Source organism: Macaca nemestrina, chromosome 7, assembly GCF_043159975.1.
Source record: "Macaca nemestrina isolate mMacNem1 chromosome 7, mMacNem.hap1, whole genome shotgun sequence".
In the NCBI taxonomy this organism is placed as follows: domain Eukaryota; kingdom Metazoa; phylum Chordata; class Mammalia; order Primates; family Cercopithecidae; genus Macaca; species Macaca nemestrina.
Window position 1 is genome coordinate 34558993 of NC_092131.1, and position 27731 is coordinate 34586723.

The 27731-nt window shown below is 39.3% G+C and overlaps 1 protein-coding gene across 12 annotated transcripts in view; it reads left to right on the forward strand.

Moving 5' to 3' along the window:
- LOC105494287 (NUMB endocytic adaptor protein) overlaps positions 1–27731 on the forward strand; it is a 192023-nt gene that overhangs the window by 82909 nt on the left and 81383 nt on the right. For 9 of the 12 annotated variants that reach the window (XM_071099898.1, XM_011762570.2, XM_011762581.2 and 6 more), the window contains 2 exons: positions 13431–13515; positions 25907–26047. In XM_071099898.1, coding sequence (XP_070955999.1) covers positions 25922–26047 — 126 coding nt within the window. In that variant the 5' untranslated portion in view covers positions 13431–13515; positions 25907–25921. The remainder of the gene's footprint in view (positions 1–13430; positions 13516–25906; positions 26048–27731) is intronic. The other 3 variants (XM_011762573.2, XM_011762582.2, XM_071099899.1) reach the window with 1 other exon arrangement.

Here is a 27731-nt window from a genome sequence, read left to right on the forward strand (position 1 = left end):
CACCTATGTACTTGGGCTTGCCCTCTTACTTGGCTTGCCCTCTTACTACTCAACTGCCCTCTTACTTGGGCTTGCCCTCTTACTACTCAACTGCCTTTAGATCTGTTTGCTCAAATATAACCTAACAAATGAAGCCTTCTCTTAACTATTTATTTAGAAGAGCCACCTCCTTTCTACCCTGTTCCCCAGTCCCAACACTTTCTTTTCCCCAGTCCTACTTGATTTTTCTTTATATGTCTCAGCTTGTTATGTATTTGTTTCTTCATTATTTTGATAATCTCTCCAAATAAAATGCAACTACCATGAGGATAGAGGGTTTGTTTCATTCTCTGCTATATCTCTATAGAAGAATACCTGTCTTGTAATTCGTTGTCAATACATAATTTGTTGAATGAATGAACATGTTTTCTGGTTCAAGTAAGAATTTTTTTTTTACAAAGTTCATTAAAAATCATTTTAAAACTAAATTAAAAAGCAACACTTAGATGCGTTCCTGTGATGAAGGAGGAGGAAATACTAGTTTTTTGAGAAATTGTTTTTGATAAGATTTTGAATGAGTTGCTTGATAGTTCAGGTAGTTGAGTTAATTGGGTAAAATGCCATATATAAAGGGCAAATGTATATGGTTCCATTGCTTCTTGATCGTGGAGAGGTCTTTTTAGCCGCCTCTTTGAATCTGGTGGCAATTTTTAAGAAAATAGACTTTATTTATTTATTTATTTATTTATTTATTTTTTTGAGACGGAGTCTCGCTCTGTCACCCAGGCTGGAGTGCGGTGGCCGGATCTCAGCTCACTGCAAGCTCCGCCTCCCGGGTTCACGCCATTCTCCTGCCTCAGCCTCCCGAGTAGCTGGGACTATAGGCGCCCGCCACCTCGCCCGGCTAGTTTTTTGTATTTTTTAGTAGAGACGGGGTTTCACCGTGTTAGCCAGGATGGTCTCGATCTCCTGACCTTGTGATCCGCCCGTCTCGGCCTCCCAAAGTGCTGGGATTACAGGCGTGAGCCACCGCGCCCGGCCTAGACTTTATTTTTAAGAGGAGTTTTAGGTTAACAGAAAAATTGAGCATAAAGTACCGAGAGTTCCCATATTTCTTCTGCCCCAATATAGGCACAACCTCCCCACTATCAACTTCTGTCACACATCTTTATTACCCAAAGTCCGTAGTTTACTTTCGGGATAACTCTTGGTGGTGTACATTCTCTGGATTTGGACAAATATATAATGACATGGTCTGCCATTATAGTATAGTACAGAATAATTTCACTACCCTAAAAATCTGTGCTCTGCCTGTTTATCTTTCCCACATCCCTTACACCTGGCAGTTACAGGCCCTTTTACTGTCTCCATAGTGTTGCATTTTCCAAAATGTCATGTAATTGGGGTCATACAGTATGTAGCCTTTTCAGATTGGCTTTTTTCACTTAGTAATATGCATTTAAGGTTCCTCCATGTCTTTTCATGGCTTGAAGCCTTATTTGGTTTTTAGCACTGAATATTCCATTTTCTGAATGTATCACAGTTTATTTATTCACCTCCTGAAGGACATCTTGGTTGCTTCTAAGTTTTGGCAATTATGAATAAAGCTGTTGTAAATAACTGTGTGCAGGCTTTTGTGTGGACATAAGTTTTCCACTTATTTGGATAAATACCAAGTAACATAATTGCTGGATTGTATGTGAAGAGTATGTGTAGTTTTGTAAGCAACTGCCAAACTGTTTTGTAAAGTTGGCTGTACCATTTTGCATTCCCATCAACAATGAATGAGGGGTTCCTGTTGCTGGAACTGCTTCTCAGAATTTGGTGTTGTCAGTGTTTTGGATTTTGACCATTCTATTGGGTGTGTAATGGTATCTGATTGTTTTAATTTGCAGTTCCCTCATGACATATGATAATTTATTTTCATATGCTTATTTACCATCTGTATTTCTTTAGTGAAATATGTTCAAGTCTTTGCCGATTTTTAAATCAGGTTGTTAGTTTTCTTACTGTTAAGTTTTAAGAATTTTTTGGTGTGTGTGTGTGTGTATATATATATATGCGTATGTATGTATATATATATCTATCTCCAGGCTGGTGGAAGTGGCACAATCTCAGCTCACTGCAACCTCTGCCTCCTGAGTTCAAGCAAATCTCCTGCCACAGCTTCCCAAGTAGCTGGGATTATAGGTACCCGCCAACACACCTGGCTAATTTTTGTATTTTTAGTAGAGACGGGATTTCGCCATGTGGGCTAGGCTGGTCTCGAACTCCTGACCTCAGGTGATCTGCCCGCCTTGACCTCCCAAAGTGCTGGGATTACAGGCGTGAGCCACCATGCCCAGCCCTATATTTTGGATAATAGTTTTTTTTGTTGTTTGTTTTTTTGAGACCGAGTCTCGCTCTGTCACCCCGGCTGGAGTGCAGTGGCATGATCTCGGCTCACTGCAACCTCCACCTCCAGGCTTCAAGTGATTCTTCTGCCTCAGTCTCCCAAGTAGTTGGAATTACAAGCATGCACTACCATGCCTGGTTAATTTTTGTATTTTTAGTAGAGATGGGGTTTCATCATGTTGGCCAGGCTGGTCTTGAACTCCTGACCTCAAGTGATCTGCCTGCCCTCCTTGGCCTCCAAAAGTGCTGGATTACAGGCATGAACTATACCTGGCCTGGATAATAGTTCTTTATCAGACATGTTTTCTGCAAATACTTTCTCCCAGTCTGTTGCCTATCTTCCTGTTCTCTTCACAGTGTCTTTAGTAGAGAAGAAATTTTTAATTTTAATGAAGTCCAGCTTATTAATTATTTCTTTAATGGGTTGTGCGTTTGGTGTGTATTTTTTTGTTTGTTTGTGTTTTTTTTTGAGACAGAGTCTCGCTGTGTCTCCCAGGCTGGAGTACAGTGGCGCCATCTCGGCTCACTGCAAGCTCCGCCTCCCGGGTTCACGCCATTCTCCCGCCTCAGCCTCCCAAGTAGCTGGGACTACAGGCGCCCGCCACCACGCCCAGCTAGTTTTTTTTTTTGTATTTTTAGTAGAGACGGGGTTTCACCATGTTAGCCAGGATAGTCTCGATCTCCTGACCTCGTGATCCACCCGCCTCGGCCTCCCAAAGTGCTGGGATTACAGGCTTGAGCCACCGTGCCCGGCCTGGTGTGTATTTTAAAAGTCATTGCTTTACCCAAAGTCATCTAGATGTTCTCCTATGTTATCTTCCAGGAGCTTTATAGTTTTACATTTTACATTTAGGCCTGTGATCCATTTTGAGTTAATTTTAGTGAAGGATGTAAGGTCTACATCTAAATTCTTTTTCTTATCCTTTCTTTTTTCTTTTTCATTTGGGTGTCCAGTTACTGCAGCACCATTTGTTGAAAAAGACTATCTTTTCACCATTGTATTGGCTTTGCTCTTTTGTCAAAGATCAGTTGAAAATAACTAACTAAATGCTTTTTTTTATAGAGATGGAAGTCTCACCATGTTGCCCAGGCTGGAGTGCTATGGATTCACAGGCACAGTTATAGCACACTGTAACCTCAAACTCCTGGACTCAAGCAGTCCTCTCACTTCAGCCTCCTGAGTATCTGGCATTCCAGGCACACTCACCATACCCAACTCCAGTTGACTGTGTTTATGTGGGCCTATTTCTGAGTTCCATTGATCTATTTGTCTGTATTTTTGAAATACCATACTGTCTTGATTACTGTGGCTTTATAGTAAGTCAGTCTTGAAATTGAGTAGCATGTTCAGTTGGCTATTCTGGGTCTTTTGCCTCTCTTTATAAACTTTATTTTTATTTTTATTTGTTTTTGTTCCATACAAACTTTAGAATGAGTTTGTTAGTATCCATAGAATGACTTGTTGGGATTTTGATCAAGTTGGGAAGAACTGACATTTTGACAGTATTGAGTCTGCCTATTCATGAACATGGAATGTCTCTCCATTTATGTAGTTTGATTTCTTTAATCAGTTTTTTCATTTTTCTTGTGTAGATTTTGAACATATATGATTAGACTTATACCTAAATATTTCATTTTTGGAGGGTGCTAATGAAAATGGTATTATGTTTTTATTTCAAATTCAGATTATTTGTTACTGGTATATAAGAAAGTGATTGACTTTTATATATTAACCTTGTGTCCTGTAACCTTGCTATAATTGGTTATTAATTCTGGAAGTTTTTTCATTGATTCTTTCAGGTTTTCTACATGGGAAGTCTTGTCATTTGTGAACAAAAACAGTTTTCTTTCTAACTTTCCAATCTGTGTTAAGTTTTATTTCCTTTTTTTTTTTTTTTTGTCATATTGCATTAGGACTTGTAGTATGATGTTGAAAAGGAATGGTAAGAGGAGACATCCTTTTCTCGTTCTTGATCTTAATGGGAAGGCTTCTAGTTTCTCACCATTAAGTATGATGTTAGCTGTAGGGTTTTAAAAATGGATGTGCTTTGTCTTGTTGAGGAAGAACCTTTATGTTCCTAGTTTGTTGAAAATTTTTATCATGAATGGATGCTGGATTTTGTTAAATGCTTTTTCTGCATTTATGGAGATGATCATGTGATTTTTCTTTTTTAGCCTGTTAATATGATGGATTATATTAATTGACTTGCACATGTGAAACCAGCCTTGCATACCTGAGATAAACTGGACTTGGTCGTGGTGTATAATTCTTTTTATATGTTGCCGTTTTCAATTTGCTAATATTTCTGGTCACATTTTTTATTAACAGCTTGGTTGCATCCCTTCATGGCATGCTGATCAAATACTCAGTTACAACTTTGAAAAATGGCATATATGTTGTATGATAGAATTGAAGTCCGATTTTTATTTCTACAAGCTGGATTGGCCAAATCTAATAATATGGAATTTAATATGCATTATAAAAGATTTTTTGAGAATCAGTTTAATATGCATAGTTAATGACACACATTACCTGGGATTTTGATTCCAGCTCTGCTACTTAGAAGCTATGTTACCTTGAATAAGATTTTTTTTTTTTTTTTGAGGCGGAGTCTCGCTCTGTCGCCCAGGCTGGAGTGCAGTGACGCAATCTCGGCTCACTGCAAGCTCCGCCTCCTGGGTTCACACCATTCTCCTGCCTCAGCCTCTTGAGTAGCTGGGACTACAGGCGCCCGCCACCGCGCCTGGCTAATTTTTTGTATTTTTTTTTCAGTAGAGACAAGGTTTCACCGTGGTCTCGATCTCCTGACCTTGTGATCCACCCGCCTCGGCTTCCCAATTGAATAAGTTATTTAATCTCTTTATGTCTCAGTTTCTTCATCCATAAAACGGGGATTGTTGTAAAATATAAAAGAAGTAATAAACTCTTAAAATAAGAGTAAGTAATAATAAGGCTCTTAAAATAATAGCTGGCACATAGTAAGGGATGATGAAATGTTATCTGTGATTATTATAAAATTCTGTACGTGGGTGCAAACAAACTCAAATTTTTAAGGCTTGACTGATATGATTTAGGACAACTAAGAAAGACTAGGTATCTTAGTCTTTTGTTGTTTATAACCTCAAGGAAATGATAGATAGTGTGACTTGGATAGGATAAAAGTTAATGTAGGACAGGCTGACAAGTCATTTATAATCTCTTGAAGCCAGAGGCAGCACCTTAGCAAATAACTTAAAGCTTAGAAGAATAAGGTTTCTAGGCCAGGCACGGTGGCTTATGCACTTTGGGTGTCTGAAGCAGGCGGATCACCTGAGCTCAGGAGTTTGAGACTGGCCTGGCCAACATGGTGAAACCCCGTCTCTACTAAAAATACAAAAAGTAGTTGGGCGTGGTGGTGGGTGCCTGTAATCCCAGCTATTCAGGAGGCTGAGGCAGGAGAATCACTTGAATCTGGGAGGTGGAGGTTGCAGTGACCTGAGATCATGCCATTGAACTGCAGCCTGGGTGACAAGAGCAAGACTCTGTCTCAAAAAAGAAAAAAAAAAAGTTAATGTAACTTAAAGGGCTAAAAAGTTTCCTAAAAAAGTGTTTGGTTAACAGTTCTGATGTTGCCTATGCCAATCTCCCACTGTAATAATTAGAAGGAAAATAAACATTTAATATTTCTGAAATTGAGATGGATGGAAAACCCTTTGCCAGAATCTAGGAGAAATATTCAATTACTTATGAAATAGAAGGATCTGGAGAGAAAGACCCACCATTCCCAGATTTTGGCATAAGGTTCTCTGAAAGAAGGAAGGAAAACATTTTATGTCTTTCTTTCCTGTCGGCTATCCTTGGACCTGTAGACACAGGGTTGGCACCAACTGGAAAACTGGGCAGCTATTCTTCTTTCCCAGTGACTTTCAAGCCTAAATAAAATATACAAAAGGAAGCTTTTGGCCAGGTGCAGTAGCTCACACCTGTAATCCCAGTGCTTTAAAAAGGCCAAAGTGGGAGGATTGCTTGAGGCCAGGAGTTTGAGACCAACCTGGACAACACTGTAGAGAAAAAATTGTCTATGAACATTTTTTAAAAAAATTAGCTGAACGGCTGGGCGTGGTGGCTCATGCCTGTAATCCCAGCACTTTGGGAAGCCAAGGTGGGTGGATCACCTGAGGTCAGGAGTTCGAGACCAGCCTGACCAACAATGGTGAAACCCCATCTCTACTAAAAATACAAAAATTAGCCGGGTGTGGTGGCACATGCCTGTAATCCCAGCTACTAGGGAACCTGAGGCTAGAGAATCGCTTGAACCCGGGAGGTGGAGGTTGCAGTGAGCTGAGATCACACCATTGCACTCCAGCCTGGACAACAAGAGCAAAATTCCATCTCCAAAAAAAAAAAAAAGAAAAATTAGCTAAACATGGTGGTGTGCACCTGTATTTCTAGCTACTTGGGAGGCTGAGGTGGGAAGATCTATTGAGCCCAAGGAGTTCAGGGTTACAGTGAGCTATGATCCTGCCACTGCACTGCAGCCTAGGTGACAGAGTAAGACCCTGTCTTTAAAAAAAAAAAAAAAAAAAAGGAAAAAAAAAAAAGGAAGCTTTTCTTTCTCAGTGAGACTTAAACAAACATTCTGATACTGCAAATTATGTTTCTTGTCCCTGACCCTGATATTTCTAAACTCCTTTACCTTGTTCAAAATTGTTCTACAGCTTTTAGCTTTTAACTAGCTATATAATTTATTTATATTTATTGTTTATCTCCCACACAACTAGAATGTGAGTCCCGTGACGGATTTGTTCACTGAAGTATCCTAAGCACCAAGAACAGTGCCTGGCAAGCACAGACACTCAAAAAATATTTGTGAGTTGAATGAACAAAATCTGAGGCTAAAGCCTCATGTATTATACTAGTAAAAGCATAGCAGCTTTAACTGAAGACAAGGCAGGGACTTACAGTTCTACCTACTGGGTCCTGCCGTTGCACCTTGTGGCATCACTACAAGGAGCACAGTTTGAAGCTACCTTACAAGTAATGATCTATGAGGTTGCTGGAATATGGTTCACCCATTTCATTTTATCCCTTCTTTCTGTATTACCCAAAGACAGTAATTCCCAGGAAACATCTGGGCCTGGGTGGGGTGGTGGTAGATGCTTGCAGTGGCTATGGAAGGGTTCATTTTTTATGGGAAATATACTTCCTAAATTGTAAAGCTCTATTCCAACGTCAGTGAGAGAGAGAATCCTGGTTACAATTTTTATGATGTCAGTTGAGAATGTCATGCTAATGTTTTATAAACAACAAAATAAGAAAAAATCAATAAAGATAGGGATAAAACCCTAAAAGTATAAACAGAATCAGATGAACCTAACTGTATTTCGGCTCCACTTAAAGGTAAGTAAAATGGTATACTCTTAAGATGAGCAGAAATATAAACAATAATGAATATATAAACTGATGAATAATGAAATATAATGAAATTAATATAACATATATTGAAGATATATAATACAATGAATATAATGAAATGAATATTGAAATATAAATATAAATAATAGTGAGTCCTAGTTTCTAGGCTTTTCTTTTGTAGTGGTATGAATTAGCAATTTTGAAAGTGTTTTTTGTTCTAGGACTGAACAAATGAGTAAGTGTATTGAGGATAATGGGAGTCAAGTTTTTTCATTGTTGGAGAAAGGAATTTTATATATGGAAAAGAGAAAAGGCTAGAATAAACCCTGTGATGTTAGATTTGAATGGGAAGTTATGGTTTTTAATGTCTATTAATATCTATGTAATGTATTATTAATCTATATTTAAATATTTAATATCTATATAAATACAGATTAATACACATGTATATTTTCATATAGATATACATATATAGGCACATACATGTGTGCATGCATATACACAGACATACACATTTTTATATATTTATATATATATGTATTTCAGCTTTGTTTGCTAAGAGGGCCTAGAAACAATTCCTTTGCCTCTCTTTTTTTTTTTTTTGAGATGGAGTATTGCTCTGTCGCCCAGGCTGGAGTGCAGTGGCATGATCTTGGCTCACTGCACTGTCCACCTCCCAGGTTCAAGTGATTCTCCTGCCTCAGCTTCCCAAGTAGTTGAGATTACAGGCTCCTGCCACCACGCTTGGCTAAATTTTGTATTTTTAGTGGAAACATGGTTTTCACCATGTTGGCCAGGCTGGTCTTGAACTCCTGACCTCAAGTGATCCTCCCACCCCTGCCTCCAAAAGTACTGGGATTACAGTCGTGAGCCACTGAGCCCAGCCACTTCTCTTTCTTAACCCATTTATACTGCTGTAACAGAATACCTGAGACTGGGTAATTTATAAAAAACAGAATTTTATTTTCTCACAGTTCTGGTGGCTGGAAAGTCCAAGATCAAGGTACTGGCAGGTCCAATTGTCTGTTCTGGAGACGAGGAACACAGTGTCTTCACATGGCCAAAAAGTGGAAAAACAAGCTAGCTGAAGCTGCACGAAGCCTTAAATCCCATTTAGGAGGGAGTAGCCCTCCTGGCCTAATCACTCCTTAAGGGCTCCACCTCTTAATACTGTCACATTGGTAACACCTGAATTTTGGGGGGGACCTATTCAAGTCATAAAACCCTGTAACAATGAACACACATAACTGAGTCCTATATATTTCAATATGGACTGTAGACATATAGTAAGTTTTTTTTTTTTGAGATGGAGTCTCGCTCTTTCTCCAGGCTGGAGTGAAGTGGCGCAGTCTCGGCTCACTGCAAGCTTCACTTCCTGGGTTTAAGCGATTCCTCTGCCTCAGCCTCCTGAGTAGCTGGGATTGCAGGCACACACCACCACGCCTGGCTAATTTTTTAAAATTTTAGTAGAGACGAGTTTCACCGTGTTGGCCAGGATAATCTCAATCTCCTGACCTCGTGATCCGTTCACTTTGGTCTCCCAAAGTGCGGAGGTTACAGGCATGAGCCACCGAGCCTGGCTGTTATATAGTAACTTTAACATTGGTACTGATTTGCTTAACTATACTGTGGTTATCTAAACAAGCATTCTTGTTCCTAGCAGAACATACAGAAATATTTAGGACTAAAATGGTATATAGTGTTTACAGCTTACTCTCATATGGTTCAGAAAAAAATGTATGAGATGGACCTGGTGTGGGCTCACTCCTGTAATCCCAGCACTTTGGGAGGCTGAGATGGGAGTCCAAGAGTTCAAGACCAGCCTGGGCAACATGGTGAGACCCCATCTCAAGGAAAAATCTCAAGGAGAAAGAGAATGATACAGCAAATCAGATGAAATATAAATAATTGATGATCTTTGCAAATGTCTTTAAAATGGAAATTACATAAAGTTAAAAATTTACCTAAAATCTTTTCATATATCTTAGTTGTAATCCAACTTGACTTTATTTATAGAACTCACAGAAATGACAAAAAATTATTTAAAGAAAGTAAAGTAGCAAAGGAAATGCTGATCATGCAGAAAAATTTCAAATTGTTGGCATACAGAGAAGAACCTGATTTTTTTATTTGTTGTTCTGTCATTGCATAGTAACCTCGAACACCTCATGTTCTATATTTATTTGCTTTAAATATTTTTAAAATAGGTAGTTCAAGGATTTCCTAAGCATTTCTTATTTAATAAGTTTTCTTAGGAAGGGGCATTTTGTAAAAATTAGATGGCCTTTGTTCTAGACAGTTGTACCCTTTTGTATTGGTGTTAATCCATTAATCTTACTCATGTGGGCAGAGCCCTCGTGGTCTAATTATCTCTTAATGGTCCCACCCCCCCCACTACCATTAGATTTCAACATGAGTTTTTGGAAGAGACAAACATTCAAATCATAGCAAACTGGAAGCACAAGAGTATGGATAAATTTCCTAGACATAATATTGAGTGAAAGAAACAACAACAAAAGGGTAATATTGTATGATTTCTTTTTAGTAAAATTCAGTATAGGCAAAACACATCTATGATGTTAGTTTAGTTAATTAAGATAGTGGTATCTTTGGTAGGGGAACGGGAAGTGGCTGGAAGCAGGAACATAGAGGAGCTTCTAGGGTGCTACTAACGTTCTGTTTTTGATCTGGATTCTAATTATGTGTGTATCTTTGTGAAAAGTAATTGAGCGCTACACTTTGTATGCTTCTTTCTACCTATGTTATACCTTAATAAACTATTTTTAAAAGGATTTTTGTATCATATGTAAATCTGTTACTAAGGACACTTTTTAAGTGTATTTTTCATAAAATGCCTTTGTTAAGTTCTTCTTCTGGACGTGGGAAGAGATGTGGACAAAAAATTAGGCTTCCTTTTATTAATCAGCTCTATGTAACTCATTTCACATCCCTTTGTGTCTTACTGCCTTAATTCTTAGAGTTAATTTTTGTGTCCAGTTATAGTTTTTCACTTTATAAAGTATTAATAAGTGAATGAGTGAACAGTCTTATTTTAAGTCTGTTCTTTTTTTAAATTTTTCAAATTTCTTAATGTAAAATTCTAAGTACAGTATTTGAAGGTAAATGGCAATTGAAGATATGGCTATTATTGTCAAATTCCTTTTTGAAAATGTTCTAGGGCCAGGCGTGGTGGCTCACACCTGTAATCCCAATACTTCGGGAGGCTGAGGTGGGTGAATGACAAGGTCAGGAGTTCGAGACCAGCCTGGCCAACATGGTGAAACCCTGTGTCTACTAAAAATACAAAAAATTAGCTGGGCGTGGTGGCGAGCATCTGTAATCCCAGCTACTCAGGAGGCTGAGGCAGGAGAATCGCTTGAACCCAGGAGGCGAAGGTTGCAGTGAGCTGAGATGGTGCCACTACACTCCAGCTCGGGTGACAGTGTGAGACACCATCTCAAAAAAAAAGAAAAAAGAAAAGAAAATGTTCTATTAGATTTATTTAGTACATTTTTATTACCCACTTTCCATTTTAGTGACACTTGAGAGACAATATACACCTCCATACTAACAGAAGGAAAACTTTTTAGTTTAAGTTGTTTTTATATTCAGAAGTTAGGGTTGTTGGAATTCCACTTTTCAAATGCTGCAATTTCCATGAAGTCTTTTCTTGTTTCTTCTCTCCAAGTCAGTGATCTCATCCCCCTCTTAAGGCATGTTGCAATTTGTGCCTCTCTTAAAGCATTTGCAGTATTTTGTCAAACAGGCTTTTAATATTCCTTTTCTTGATTATGATAATCAAGAGCTTAGAAATTATGTCAGTATTTTTCTGTACTCCTCTTAATACTGAATATTGTGACTGTATTAACACACAGTAGGTTCTCCATCAATAGTTTATCCCAATTGCTGTGTTTCTTTTCAATTTTTTTTTTTTTTTTTTTGGAGACAGAGTTTTGCTCTTGTTGCCTATGCTGGAGTGCAATGGCACGATCTCGGCTCACTGCAACCTCCGCCTCCTGGGTTTAAGTGATTCTCCTGCCTCAGCCTCCCAAGCAGCTGGAATTGATTACAGTCACCCGTCACCACACCCGGCTAATTTTTTGTATTTTTAGTAGACACAAGGTTTCGCTATGTTGGCCAGGCTGGTCTTGAACTCCTGACCTCAGGCGATCCACCTGCCTCGGCCTCCCAAAGTGCTGGCATTAACAGGCATGAGCCACTGTGCTGGCCCAAATTGCCATGTTTCTAACCTTGAATACCATTTCATAGTTTAATTTTGCTTGTGTAATTTTCTTTGTAAATCAAATATTTAATATATAACTGAATAGATACTCTGTGACCACTTTCCACTTTTGAAAGCCAAATCCCAGTTCTATAACTGTCATTCTAAAATATTTACCCTCTCGCCAAACACATATTTTCTTTGGGGACAGAAATAAATATGCAAAACAAATTCCAAGCCAAGTTTTGTTTTGTTTGTTTTGTTTTTAAACACTTTGCAGAAACTGCTGTTTGCTACAAGAGAATGAATGGAATTTTTCGTTTAAGTTTACGTGAAAATGGAAATAAATATAGGACTGTGGGATTAAACATGGAGATTCTCTAGAGTGTTTTGAAGAAGTTTCCCTTATATTCCATTGATCTTGGTGTTCATTTTCCCTATGACTTTGCCAGTATGTCTCTCTCTTTCTGTTTATTTCTTGTAAATATTCCTTCCTATCAGTGCCACATGAGTCCATTCTTTTTTTTTTTTTTTTTTTTAAACTGGGTCTCACTCTGTTGTCCAAGCTGGAGTGCAGTGGCGTGATCACAGCTTGCTGCAGCCTTGACCTCCCAGGCTCAAGCTATTCTTCTGTCTCAGCCTCCAGAGTAACTGGGACCACAGGTGCATGTCACCATACCTGGCTGATTTTTTTTTTTTTTTAATTTATTTATTATTATTATACTTTAAGTTGTAGGGTACATGTGCATAACGTGCAGGTTTGTTACATATGTATACTTGTGCCATGTGCTGTGCTGCACCCATCAACTCGTCATTTTAAAGTTTTTTGTAGAGGCGAGTTTTCCCTATGTTGCTCAGCTTGGTCTTGAACTCCTGGGCTCAAGTGATTCTCCTGCCGAGGCCTCCTGAAGTGCTGGGATTACAGGCATCAGCCACTGTGCCTGGCCCAAACTGATCCTTCTTGACACAGCTCTTCCTGTTTTGGGCCCCTTGAATACTAATTACTGGTCTTACTAGGAATATGTGTAGAATGGGATTTGTGGGAGTTGCTCTCAATAAATAACAATATTGTATTTGTCTCTCTCTCTCTCTCTCTCTCTCTCTATACACACACACACACACACACACACACACAATATTTTATTTGAAAGATCGAGTAATTTACCTGTAGATATTTGAGTTTTATATAGGGGAATTATTTATCATGTATTAGAGAAAATTGTGGTTCTACATTAGTGTGTGGATCTTACAGTTGGAGTAACTTGGAGTGATCATCTTCTGTATATCATTATAATAAAGTCTTATTTTATCGGGAAAATGGGACATCCTCTTTATTTTGTGTCTAGGTATTTTGTTTGGAGTTACTATGTCAGTGCAATGCAGCAATAATTATGTTACTAACAACAATTTTGTGAGATGTTTATTATTCTCATTTTACAGATGAGGAAACTGAGGCTTGGTGAAGTTACGAAAGTTGTCCAAAATTACACAACTTGTAAAGGGCACAGCCAACATTCAGAGCCAGGTCTGTCCAACTTCAAAACTCTTAATCATAACCATGAATCTGAAATAGCTGTGAAGTATCAACCTGTGATAAGTTGTGTTAGTATTAATATTGCTTAACTGTTGTTTAACAATTACTGATAATATTTTTAATGCTGAGTGTTTTTGTCCTTTATAATAATTTCACATATCTTTTCAATATTGTGAAAAGCAGTACAAATGGTATTTAAGGGTCTAGTCTCTGGAGACAGACTAATTGGGTATGAATCCTTTAGCCACTTCATTTACTTGTTGTGTGACATTGGAAAAGTTGCTTAACTTTTCCATACTTCAGTTTTCCATCTGTAAAATTGTGATGGTAATATTATCCACCTGATAGGGTTATTGTAAAGATTGAACAATTTAATACATACAAAGCATTTACAACAATGCCTGGCACACAGTAAGCATTCAGTGAATGTCAGTGATTAGTATTATCATCTCCTAGCAACCAGTAAAGAAAATTATCATAATATCTAATTCTGTATTAGGAAATTTGGATAAAGCAATGTTTAGGCAGCAATGTAGGACATGGCAAAACTTACATAAAACAAAATTAAACTCGAATGAGTTAGATCTAAAGAATATTATTCATTTGATCAAATTCAGGTCTATCTGTTATAAAGCAACTTGGGCAACTGCTTATAGATCTCACATGTACAAGAGCCTTACATATATAAGGCCCATACATAAGTCCATTAGAAGTACCCATTGAGCCTAACATGGTCATTGCATTATGAATGTGTTTTGTCTGCCTTCCCCTTCAGAATGCAATTTATATTTAGAATAAATGTCCACATTTTCAGGTAGTTTATGAGGAGATGGTGTTTTGGCAGCCTTGACGGAAAATTACCAAGAACTAAAACCTCTTGTATTACGTAAAACGTTGGCAACATTTTATCACTTGCAGGAGTGCTTATTAGAACTTGCACTATGGTGAATGTGCACACTGAATGACTTTGAACCAGTGGGACCACTAGTTCAACTAGAACTCAGCCATGAACTGATTATGTATTCTTTTCTCATACTTGTTTATTCTAGCTGTCAGAATCCTAAAGTGCTGTATTAACTATTACTACAATTTCTTTAAAGTAAGATACCTACGATTATTTACTAATAATAAGTTTATATCTGTTGCATAAACATCCATGAATGGGAGATAATTTGAGCAAAATTATACAAAAATTCAAAAGCTATTTAAAGATTGGGACCTGCCTTGTATGAACTCCAGAGCTCTAGCTTTTTTTTTTTTTTTTAATTTTTAATTTTTTTCTTATAGAGACAGAGTCTTGCTATGTTGCCCAGGCTGGTCTGAAACTCTTGGGCTTGAGCAATCCTTCCACCTCAGCCTCCCAAAGTGCTGGTATTACCACCATGCCCAGCCTATAGCTTTTATTCTGCATATACATTTAACTTATTTCCTTCTTTTATGGTATTGAGACTTACTATCCTTGATCATAGAGTATCTTTTTGGTTATTTAGATATTTAAAATATTTTTCAGCAAATTATTTTTCTCTTTTTTCCATAAAGAAAAATAAGATGGCCAGGCACGATGGCTCACACCTGTAAGCCCAGCACTTTGGGAGGCCGAGATGGGCAGATCACTTGAGGCCAGGAGTTCAAGACCAGCCTAGCCACCATGGCAAAACCCCATCTCTACTAAAAAATACAAAAATTAGCCAGGTATAGTAGCACACACCTGTAATCCCAGCTACTTAGCAGGCTGAGGTATGAGAATTGCTTGAACCTGGGAGGTGGAGGTTGCAGTGAACCGAGATCACACCACTGCACTCCAGCCTGGGTGACACAGCGAGACTGTCTTAAAGAAAAAAAAGAGACCTTATTTCTTGTTACTATTTAAATGGTATATTTTTCCTCTTTGTTTTCTTTGCATTTTCTGTTTTGTTTCTTTCCTGTGCTTTATTTTTTTCTCTTGCCTTAACTATGCTATTTAGGACTTTCAGTACAGTATTCAATGCAAGTGTTAGTAGTAGGCATTCCTTCATTTGAGCCCAGGAGTTTGAGATCAGCCTGGGCAACATAGCAAGACCCCATCTCTAAAATAAATAAATAAAAACTAGGCAGGTGTGGAGGTACAGCATACCTGTAGTCCCAGCTACTCAGGTGGCTGAAGTGGAAGGATTGCTTAAGCCCAGGAGGTTGAGACTGCAGTAAGCCATGATCGTGCCACTGCACTGTAGCCTGGACAACAGAGCAAGACCCTGTCTTAAAAAAAAAAGGGCATTCTTATGTTGCACTTAATTATTTAAAGGAAGTACTTATTTTGTTTCACTATTATGGCTAAGGTTTGCTGTATATATGTATGTGTATTTATTTATTTTTATTTTTAATTTTTATTTATTTAAGACAGGGTCTCACTCTGTCACCCAGGCTGGAGTACAGTGGTACATTCTCAGCTCACTACAACCTCAGCTTCCCAGACTCAAGTGATCTTCCCACCTCAACCTCCTGAGTAGCTGGGACTACAGGCGGGCATCACCATGCCTAGCTAATTTTTGTACTTTTAATAGAGATGGGGTTTCACCATGTTGGCCAAGCTAGTCTCGAACTCCTGACCTCAGGTTATCTGCCTTAGGTTATCCGCCCACCTTAGCACGGTGGCACAGGCTTGAGCCACCATGCCCGGCCTGCTATATATTTTTGGTAGAAACTTCTTCTAGGTTAAAGGCATTTCTCTTCCTAGTAGCCCAAGATATTTTTTATGTGAAGAATGAGTATTGAATTTTATCAAATATGTTTTCTGCATTTACAAGATGATCACATAATTTTCCTCCTTTATTCTGTTAATGTGGTAAATGACATTTATAATGTTGAATTGCTGAAATAAACCAAACGCTGTCATGATGAACTTTTTAGAAAAAAATATACAGTTGGATTTAGTTTATTAATTTGTTTTGTTTTTAAAAGATGGGATCTTGTTCTGTCACCCAGTCTGGTGCAGTGGTATGATCATAGCTCACTGTAGCCTTGAACTCCTGGACTCAAGTGTTCATTGCACGTCAGCCTTCTGAGTAGCTGGTACTACAGGGGTGCACCATCATGGCTGGCTACTTTTAAAATTTTTTGTAGAGATGAGGCCTTGCTATGTTGCCCAGGCTGGACTTGAACTCCTGGGCTTAAGCAGTCCTCCCACCTCGGCCTCCCAAAGTGTTGGGATTACAAGCATGAACCACTGCACCTGGGCTGTTTGAGATTTTTGCATTTATGTTCACTCACAGGTGAAATTGGCCCATAATTTTAATTTCTTGTCCTTATTTGGTTTTGGTATCCAGATTATGCCAGCCTCAAATAATGAGTTAGAAACTGTTTTTTTCCCCCTGAAAAGATTTATTTAAGACTAGAATGATCTTTTTATGAAAGTTTTGTTGAACTTCTGTTCAACTGTCTGGGCATGGTATTTTTAGGGGTGATGGGTTTAATATTTTCCTGGGGAGGTATGCAGTATTCTGAATGGTTTCATTTAGGATTGTGTTTCTAGTTAAGTCAGTTTTTAGAGAGTGTCTTTTTGTAGGAATTGATCCATTTTGTCTGAGCTCTTTTTTTTTCCTTTTTCTTTTTGAGACAAGGTCTCTGTTGTCCAGGCTGGAGTGCAGTGGTGTGATCTAGGCTCACTGCAACCTCCACCTCCCAGGCTCAAGTGATTCTCCTGTATCGGCCTCCTGAGTAGTTGGGACTACAGGCACACACCAATGTGCCCAACTAATTTTTTATATTTTTCGTAGAGATGGGGTTTTGCCATGTTGGCCAGGCTGGTCTCAAACTCCTGACATCAGGTGATCCACCGGCCTCAGACTCCCAAAGTGTTGGGATTACAGGTGTGAGCCACCGCGCCCAGCTTTATTTATTTTAAATTTTTCATTTTTTTAATAGAGACAGAGTCTCACTATGTTGGCCAGGCTGGTCTCAAACTCCTAGACTCAAACGATCCTCCTGCCTCAGCCTCCCAAAGTACGGGGATTATAGGCATAAGCCACTGCACCCAGCCCATGATCACTCTTTCAAGTGGCCTTTTCTCCACTTTTTGATAACAAATTTTAATGAGTAACCAATATTCTATATCATTGAGGCTTGCCGAGGTTCTTGGAAGGCTGATTTTCTGTTAATAATAGAGTGATAGGCCAGGTGCAGTAGCTCACTGTAATCCTAGCCCTTTGGGAGGCCAAGGCATGTGGGTCACTTGACCCCAGGAGTTCAAAACCAGCCTGGGTAACGTGTGGCAAAACCCCATCTCTACAAAAAATAGCTGGGCATGGTGGTGCGCACCTGTAGTCCGAGCTACTTGGGAGGCTGAAGTGGGAGGATCACCTAGTCTGGGAGGTCACAACTGAAGTGAGCCATGATCACACCACTGTACTCCAGCCTAGGTGACAATAGTGAGATGCAGTCTCAAAGAAACAAAATTAGATGATAATTTTCTTTTTCTTTCACCTTCTGTTTCTCCTCCTCCCCCTTTTCCTCGTTCTCTTTTCTCTCTTTCTCTCACACTTTAACATCTCTGGAACTGGGAATCGTCTCCCGTTGGGATACTTCTTATTATTGTGATATTTCACAATAAATGAACAATTCTTAACAAACAATTTTAGCAGTTTTTTTTTTTTTTTTTTTTTTAAAGACAAGGTCTCGCTCTGTCACCTAGGCTGGAGTGCAGTGGTAAGATAATGGCTCACTGTAGCCTCTTCCTCCTTGGCTAAAGTGATCCTCCCACCCCAGCCCCCCAAGTAGCTGGGACCACAGGCACACAGCACCACGCCTGGCTAGTTTTTGTATTTTTTGTAAAGATGGGATTTTGCCATGTTGTCCAGGCTGGTCTTGAATTCCTGGGCTCAAGCAGTCCACCCACCTCAGCTTCCCAGAGTGTGGGGATTATAGGTGTGAGCCAGCACACCTGGCCTCCATGTTTTCTTTTTCAGTGGAACATAAAATAGTGGTGCATCTTATAATCAGTAGTATCTTAGTTTTGAGGAAACACATATTTTTACATACATAGCATGACTTTTCATCCTACCCCATTCCCTGTTTGAAATGCCCCTTTTCTGTTTCTTTCATTGTGTTCTTATATCATTCAAGACCTTGAGGTCTTGATAAAAGTTATTTTAAAATAAAAAATTTTTCATCCTGGCTCTTCTAGTACCTAGCACAATACTTTGTTGGATACAGAATATTGTTTAATTAACAATTGATAGGAGCTAAATGATAAGAGCTTATGAACACAAAGAAGGAAACAACAGTCACAGGGGTCTACTTGAGTGGGGAGGGTAGGAGGAGGGAGAGGAGCAGAAAAGATAACTATCGGGTACTGGGCTTAATACCTGGGTGTTGAAATAATATGTGCAACAAACCCCCATGACACATGTTTACCTGTGTAACAAACCTTCACATGTACCCCCAAACTGAAAATAAAAGTAAAAAAAAAAAAAGAAATTCTGAAACATCAAAAAAATTAAAGGAAGAATCTATGTATAATCATAGCACAGGCTTTGACATATTTATATTAGTGAACAATTATTTAGCTTTTTGGTAAAAGGAGAATACTTAATATTTACATTAGTTAAGATTATTTTGGATAGAAAGAACAGAAGCCAATGCTTTCTACCTTTAGCAAGTTAGATAACGTACTGAATGGATGCTGAAGCATCTGATGATCAAGGAAGAGCTGAAGCAATGAAACAAAGTAATTAGAAACTATAGGCCAGGTGCAGTGGTTCACACCTATAATCCCAGCACTTTTGGAAGCTGAGGTGGGCAGGTTGCTTGAGCTCAGGAGTTTAAAACCAGCCTCGGCAACATGGCAAAACCCATCTCTACAAAAAAACACAACAATTAGCTGGGTGTGGTGACATGTGCCTGTAGTTCCAGCTACTCGGGAGGCTGAGATGGGAGGATTGCTTGAGCCCGAGAGGTTGAGGCTGCAGCGAGTGAGATTGTGCTGCTATACTCCAGCCTGGGTGACAGAGTGAGACCCTGTGTCCAAATAAAATAAAAGATAAGATAGCCGGGCGCGGTGGCTCAAGCCTGTAATCCCAGCACTTTGGGAGGCCGAGACGGGCGGATCACGAAGTCAGGAGATCAAGACCATCCTGGCTAACACGGTGAAACCCTGTCTCTACTAAAAAGTACAAAAAACTAGCCGGGCGAGGTGGTGGGCGCCTGTAGTCCCAGCTATTCAGGAGGCTGAGGCAGGAGAATGGCGCGGGAGGCGGAGCTTGCAGTGAGCTGAGATCTGGCCACTGCACCCCAGCCTGGGCGACAGAGCGAGACTCCGTCTCAAAAAAAAAAAAAAAAGATAAGATAGACCCTGTCTCCAAATAAAATAAGATAAAATAAATTGTGAAGGAAATGAAAAGAGTAGTATAATAAGGAATCATAGAGGATGGTATTTAGAAAGTAGAAAAAGACGTCAACTTTTAGGTTGAGAGTTAAGAATGAGTGGGAGACAAATGTATTGGTGAAGGGTCTGGGAGAAGAGTATTTCAGGGAGAAGGAAACAACAGGCCTAGAGTGAGAATGAGCTTGCAGTTAACTGAAAGGATCATAAAGAGTTAGTTGGGAAGAATGCCACCTCAACGCAAGAGAGACATGCAGGGGCCATACTTTTTTTTGTTTTGTTTTGAGATGAAGTCTCACTTTGTCGCCCAGGCTGGAGTACAATGGTGCGATCTCGGCTCACTGCAACCTCTGCCTCCCAGGTTCAAGTGATTCTCCTGCCTCAGCGTCCCGAGTAGCTGGGATTACAGGTGCCTGCCCCCACACTTGGCTAATTTTTTTGTATTTTTAGTAGAGACAGGGTTTCACCCTGTTGGCCAGGCAGGTCTTGAACTCCTGACCAAGGTGATCTACATGCCTCGGCCTCCCAAATTGTTGGTATTACAGGCGTGAGCCACTGCGCCCAGCCGGGGCTATACCTTTATATGCTAACATGTACTGTGTATTTGTGATGTTCTGATACTATTGTAAGCACCACTTCTTGAGCAGTGTGAATTATTATGCCATACTGACTCACTGAATAGTGAGAGTTTGGATTTTATTTCAAGATACATTGGAAAGCCATGGAACTATTAAGCAATGCCATGATCCATTTTACATTTTTAAAGATTACAGTGGCTAATTTGTACATAGTTGATGAGAGAGGGACGACAGAGGACATAGAAATAAATACTAGTGGCTTATACTAGTCCATGTAAGAGGCAAAGTTATCTTGGACTATGGGTGATGGAGATTAAATGCAGTGGACAGTTTTGAGATGTATTTTAGAAGTCTTTTGTTGATGGCTTGGATAAGGGGAGAGTCGGGGGTGAGGGAAAAAGAGAGGAGCAAGACAAGAGAGGACTAAAGAATTGAAGAGACATGTGTAGATATTTTGCCAAGTTATTTGTCAGTAAAGGGAAGCAGAGCTGTTTTTAACAGCTTATTTCTTATTTCTGTAATTTTTTCAGTGGCATTTTTTCTGTCTCCTACCCCATTCCCTCTACCACCTCCCCATTCTTGGAATCAAATGTATTTTTATTCTAGTCTCTCTCTCCAGATTGCAGCACCTTTTTCTCATCCCACACTTGACAGATGCAGGAGGAAAGCTAGTGTAAAAAGTAGGCCAGCATCCTCAGCAATTCTGCCCTTTTTCATCAAGATGTTCCTTGCTAAATCAATCCTTGCTATATCAAAGCAAAATTATTTTGTTTTATAAGTAAAGATTTAATTCTTAAAGTAATATTATTCTAATGAAGTCAGTCTGTGTATATGTGTATTGTGGAGTTTGGGGTGATGGCTATATGTATTTTTATCTCTAAAGTCTTAACGTGCTTTATTGTTATTATTATTACTATTTTGAGGCAGATTCTCACTCTGCCACCCAGGCTGGAGTGCAGTGGCACAATCTCGGCTCTCTGCCTCCTGGGTTCAAATGATTCTCATGCTTAAACTTCCTGAGTAGCTGGAATTATAGGCTAGTGATAATTATTCATTAAGAAGTATTAAGCAAGATATCATAATTATGTGTTTTTGTTTTTCCAAATTCATTTTTTAAAAAAGAAAGTGACAAGATACTTAGACCCTAAACTGGCTGACACTTTCAGTCTTTTCTCTTATTGGGCAACAGAATGGTACAACAATAAATAGCTGCCCAAAGAGCAAATAAACTTGTACTAGATCTATTTAGACAGACATTGTTGGATGTCCTCTTTTAATGGAAGTTGTCAGTGGTTCCTTTATCAAAGGGAGGTTGGACTATTACACCTTCAGTCTCTTCCAACACTGATGATTCTCTGGTCTTGTATGCTGGGACTTTTCCTACGTAGTGACATAGCCTCTACTGTGATGGGGGTCTGTTTTATCTTTCAATTCTTCAAATTTATAGTATGCTATACATGACAGGCAGTGTGTTACAATGCAAGGGTATATTTAAACAAGTAAGATACAGTCAACCATTAAGGAAATAGGAACTTACTATAAGGTTGATGCATACAATAATAGAAGTAAGAAGAAGGTGTTAATCCGAATTATATGAAGTGGAAGGACCTAACCAAGCCAAATAGGGGCTTGTCAAAAAAAAAAAAAAAAGAGTCTAGCTTCCCTGAAGAGGTTAACTCCTGAACTGACTCTTTAAAGAAGAGTAGACTTTAACCAGACGTGCACAGGTTATGGTATTTCTTTCTAGGCAGAGGGAGGAACATATACAGAGGCTCTGAAAGAGGGCATGCTTTGTTTGGAGAACAGTAAGTAGTTTAGGGTAGCTGGAGGTTAGTCTGTGAATGGGGACTGGTAAGAGAAGCCAGATGAAGAAGGACTGTGTTTGCCATGCATTTGGACTTTGTCTTGAAGGTGGTGTGAAGCAATTGAAGGGTTTTAAAAAGAGGGGATACATGGTCAGATTTGTGTTTTAGAACATGTTAGGATGGAGCTCTGTTAGAGGCAAAGAGACTAAAATACTTGAGTATCACTTATACTTGTGTATTTTGGTCTCTTTGCCTCTACAGAGCTCCATCCCAATATGTCTCTAAATTATTTAAAGCAATAATTTAAGGAAAAATGTCTCAGGATAGTAGGACTGAAACAGTTGGGGAGAGGGATGAATTCGAGAGCTACTAAGGACGTAAAATCAGGCCAGAGAAAGGCTGAGTGCAGGGATGATTTTCAGGTGTCTGGCTTGGCCAAGTAGGTAGCTGAGTAGTTGTCTTTGCTAAGACAAAGAAATTAAGAAGAAAGGAATCATACAGGGTTTTTTGTTTGGTTTTTTTGTGTGTGTGGGTTTTTTGTTTGTTTGTTTGTTTGTTTGGCTTTAGGATCATTTGGAGAGTGCCAACTTGAGTAAGGAGAGAGGTTTTTCATTTTCTTATACTTGTATTTGTGTATGTTTTTGTTTTTTATGTTTATTTATTTATTTACCTAACTTCTTTTTGAGACACAGTCTTGCTCTGTTGCCCAGGCTGGAGTGCAGTGGCACAATCTCAGCCTACTGCAACCTCTGCCTCAGAAGAATTCAAGCGATTCTTCTGCCTCAGCCTCTTGAGTAGCTGGGATTACAGGTGTGTGCCTCCACGCCCAACTAATTTTTGTATTTTTTGTAGAGACGGGGTTTCACCATGTTGGCCAGGCTGGTCTCAAATTCAAATTCCTGACCTCGTGATCCACCTGTCTCAGCCTCCCACAGTGCTGGGATTACAGGCATGAGCCACTGTGCCCAGCCAATGTATGTTTTTAAAATGTGATTTAAAAGAATATAGCAGGATGTATTTTCTTTCTTTCTTTCTTTTTTTGGACAGAGTTTCTCTCTTTCGCCTAGGCTGGAGTGAAGTGGCGCGATCTCGGCTCACTGCAACCTCTGCCCCCCAGGTTCAAGTGATTCTCCTGCCTCAGCCTCGAGTAGCTGGGATTACAGGTGCATGCCACCACGCCTGGCTAATTTTTGTATTTTTAATAGAAATGGGGTTTCACCATGTTGGCCAGGCTGGTCCCAAACTCTTGACCTCAGGTGATCCACCTGCCTTGGCCTCCCAAAGTGCTGGGATTATAGGCATGAGCCACCGTGCCTGGCAACAGGATATATTTTCAAGGAAGGTTATGGAATTCTTTTTGGAAGTCTTGTACAGTAAGGTAGGCCTTCATTTAGGTAGTTTAGGAATAAGTGATCTGCTTAAATTCATTTTTAGAAAATCCAGAGGTTTTTACATTGCCAGTCCTCTGTCAGAATTTCTACCTTTAAAGATATATGGTAAGATTGGCTTGTTTGTGCAAACTAGCTAGTTTGGTGATAGTTCTGCTGTGGCATTATGGATTTTAAAATACAAAATGACTTTCCTCAGAATGAAACTTTGATTTCCAAGTCTTTATTGGTGACTTGTGGGAATTGATGTTCAATCCATTGCTATTTAACACTCCTGACAGAAAGGATAGCTTTTTATAGCTTTGTCACATCATTTTCTTGAGTTAAGATCACTTTTAGGCTAGTTGAGGTGCTTGCATCCTTCATGGAAAGAGTGAGACATGCTTCTTATGCTTCTTAACAGAAAATTGGAGGTATTAGTTTAAGATTTTGAGATTTTACTCTGCAAGGGGGTACTTATTATGTTTGTTGTTTTTTTGAATGTTCTATAATTTCTTCTAAGTTAGGTCTCCTTTCTCTGTAGTTTTGTGATTTCTACTGTACCTTTGACAGCATTCAAGAGGTAACTCTTCCAGTAACACAATAAAGAACTGACTATAACACTTTTTTTTTTTTTTTGAGACGGAGTCTTGCTCTGTCACCCAGGCTGGAGTGCAGTGGCGCAATCTCGGCTCACTGCAACCTCCACCTTCCAGGTTCAAGCGATTCTCCTGTCAGCCTCCCACGTAACTGGGATTACAGACGTGCACCAGCATGCCTGACTACTTTTTGTATTTTTAGTAGAGATGGGGTTTCGCCATGTTAACCAGGCTGGTCTCCAACTCCTGACCTCAAGTGATCCACCTGCCTCGGCCTCCCAAAGTGCTGGGATTACAAGGGTGAGCCACCACACCTGGCCAACACCTTTTAGTTACAAAGTTGATAATGAAACTTGTACCTTTGTCTTTTTTTTTTTTTATGTTGCTATGATGATTATTGATATGGAAAGGCATTCTGACGTCATACTGCTTGCAAGAAATTCTTCTGGCCGTGTGTGGTGGCTCACGCCTGTAATTCCAGCACTTAGAGAGGCCAAGGCAGGAGGATTGCTTTCACTCAGAAGTTTCAGACCAGCCTGAGCAACATAGCGAGACCTCATCTCTACTTTAAAAAAAAAAAGGCCAGGTGTGGTGGCACATGTCTATGTAGTCCCAGTACTTGGGAGACTGAGGTGGGAGGATTGCTTGAGCCAGAGAGATATAGGTTGCAATGAGCTGTGATCACGCCACTACACTCTAGCCTTAGTGACAGAGTGAGACTGTCTGAAAAAAAAAATGTTTTTTCTCTAGATTTAGTCCTAGTAGCACATTTTTTTTTAAGTGTGCTTATTTATTTATTTACTTATTTTTGAGACACAGTCTCACTCTGTCACCTAGGCTGCGTGATCTCGGCTCACTGCAACTTCCACCTCCTGAGTTCAAGTGATTCTCCTGCCTCAGCCTCCTGAGTACCTGGGATTACAGGTGTGCGCCACCACACCTGGCTAATTTTTGTAGTTTAGTAGACGGGGTTTTGCCATGTTGGCCAGGCTGGTCTTGAACTCCTGACCTCAAGTGATCTGCCCACCTCAGCCTCCCAAAGTGTTGGGATTACAGGCATGAGCCATTGCGCCTGGCTTTAAGTGTGTTTAAAGAAAACTATATTTTATTCTTCATGACATCTTTTATAAAAATGTGATTGTAATCCCGGCTTTGCTCATATGCTAATAATGAGGCCAAAAGATTCCTAAATTTTAGTATTTCAGAATGATTTTTTTTCTTAATAAGTATACAGGTTTTTAGAAACTGTTAGCAGTCTATAATTTGGCCCACATGTACGAATTTCCATTTTCAGGTGTTGGAATGGATCTGAGAGGTAGATGGGTAGGGAGAATTTCTCATTGGTTTGTTATAACTAAAGTTCTTGAAAATTCTGAGGATAATATATCTTCAAATCCTACTAGAAGTTATTGTTGTTCTTACAAGGACCAGTATTGTTGTTGTCTTTTCAAAACGTAAAATGATTTGTTTGTTTGAACTCAGTGTTACTCTAAGAGGAATTGTTCTAATCATTCATTTTCCCTTTACACTGTGGTTACATAATAATTATATATTGCTTAGATAAAAGCCAAAACCTTTAATTTTGGAAATTAGATTTTTGGTTAATGTGGTAATCCAAAGTTTAAATATGTAAGAAGGTAATATTTCTTTTAAATATTTTTTTTTCCTCTGTCTTCAGGCTGTAAAAATTAAAATGAACAAACTACGGCAAAGTTTTAGGAGAAAGAAGGATGTTTATGTTCCAGAGGCCAGTCGTCCACATCAGTGGCAGACAGATGAAGAAGGCGTTCGCACTGGAAAATGTAGCTTCCCAGTTAAGGTAAGAGCTGATGTTTCTATAAGTCTGTATGTGGAAAATAACTGACAATCTAGTGTATGTGAAATCTCATTAATAAGGACAATTAAGAGAACCCTCCAAAAATCAAATCCCTTCACAGTCTGCTTCAATGATAGAATTAAATGAGAAAGAAAGGAAAATAGGCCGGGCACAGTGGCTCAAGCCTGTAATCCCAGCACTTTGGGAGGCCGAGACAGGCGGATCACGAGGTCAGGAGATTGAGACCATCCTGGCTAACACGGTGAAACCCTGTCTCTACTAAAAAATGCAAAAAATTAGCCGGGCGAGGTGGCGGGCACCTGTAGTCCCAGCTACTTGGGAGGCTGAGGCCAGGAGAATGGCATGAACCTGGGAAGGGGAGCTTGCAGTGAGCCGACACCCAGCCACTGCACTCCAGCCTGGGGGACAGAGCAAGACTCCGTCTCAAAAAAAAAAAAAAAGAAAAAGAAAAAGGAAAATAATGAGAGAGAAAACAAGATAGATTTTAATTAGGGAGTTTTCTTTTTATATTTAAATATGAATTTCTGCTATATAATGTGGAGTCAGTACAAATATTCTGATAAGAATACTAATCCTGAAATACCTAAAGATCCTAAATTATCAGGACTCAAATTTTCAGTGGAATATGCTTACTAACTGGTGAAACTGAGGGAGTGTAAGTCAGCTGTCTTAAATACAAGTCTTGCGTATTTTAGAAATCCTTAAATGAGAAGAGTTAAATAAAAGGGAGTTTTCCCTTTAATCTTCTAACTTTTAATGGTACAGGGGTCATTTAAACTAATGCCTTCAGTTGTAAGATCAGAAAGTGGAGACTCACAGAGGTTAAGAACATAGTGAAGATACTGAGAAGGCAGTGATATACAGGTGCTTTTCTTTGTATTGCCCGAGACAGGTCATATTTTAGTGAAATGAAAGAAATGTATATGTTATTTGCTATTTAATAAAAAGAAGCAATATATTATGTAATCACAGTGTGAGATGTATTAAATGTGGGGCCAAAAAAATAGAATTAGACCAAATGTTAATATCTTAAAGGAAAAATTGTAGTTCGATATGAAATGTTAATTTTTTGTCTATTTACTAAATATTCTTCCTTTTTTTTTTTTTTTTTTTTTTTTGAGACAGTCTCTCTCCATAGCACAGGCTGGAGTGCAGTGGCATGATCTCGACTCACTGCAACCTCCACCTCCTGGGTTCAAACGATTCTCCTGCCTATGCCTCCTGAGTAGGTGGGACTACAGGGGTGCTCCACCTCACCCAGCTAATTTTTGTATTTTTAGTAGAGACAGGGTTTCACCATGTTAGCCAGGCTGGCCTCGAACTCCTGACTTCAGGCGATCCTCCCACCTCGGCTACCAAAGTGCAAAGTGCTGGGATTACAGACATGAGCCACTGCACCCAGCCTATTTCCTATATATTCTTTTTTTTCTTTTTTTTTTTTTTTGAGATGGGATCTTGCCATGTCGCCCAGGCTAGAGTGCAGTGGCACCATCTCGGCTCACTGTAAGCTCCTCCTCCTGGGTTCAAGCAATTCTCCTGTCTCAGCCTCCCAAGTATCTGGGACTACAGGTATGCACCACCACGCCCAGCTAAATTTTTGTATTTTTAGTAGAGATAGGGTTTCACCACATTGACCAGGCTGGTCTTGAACTCCTGACCTCAAGTG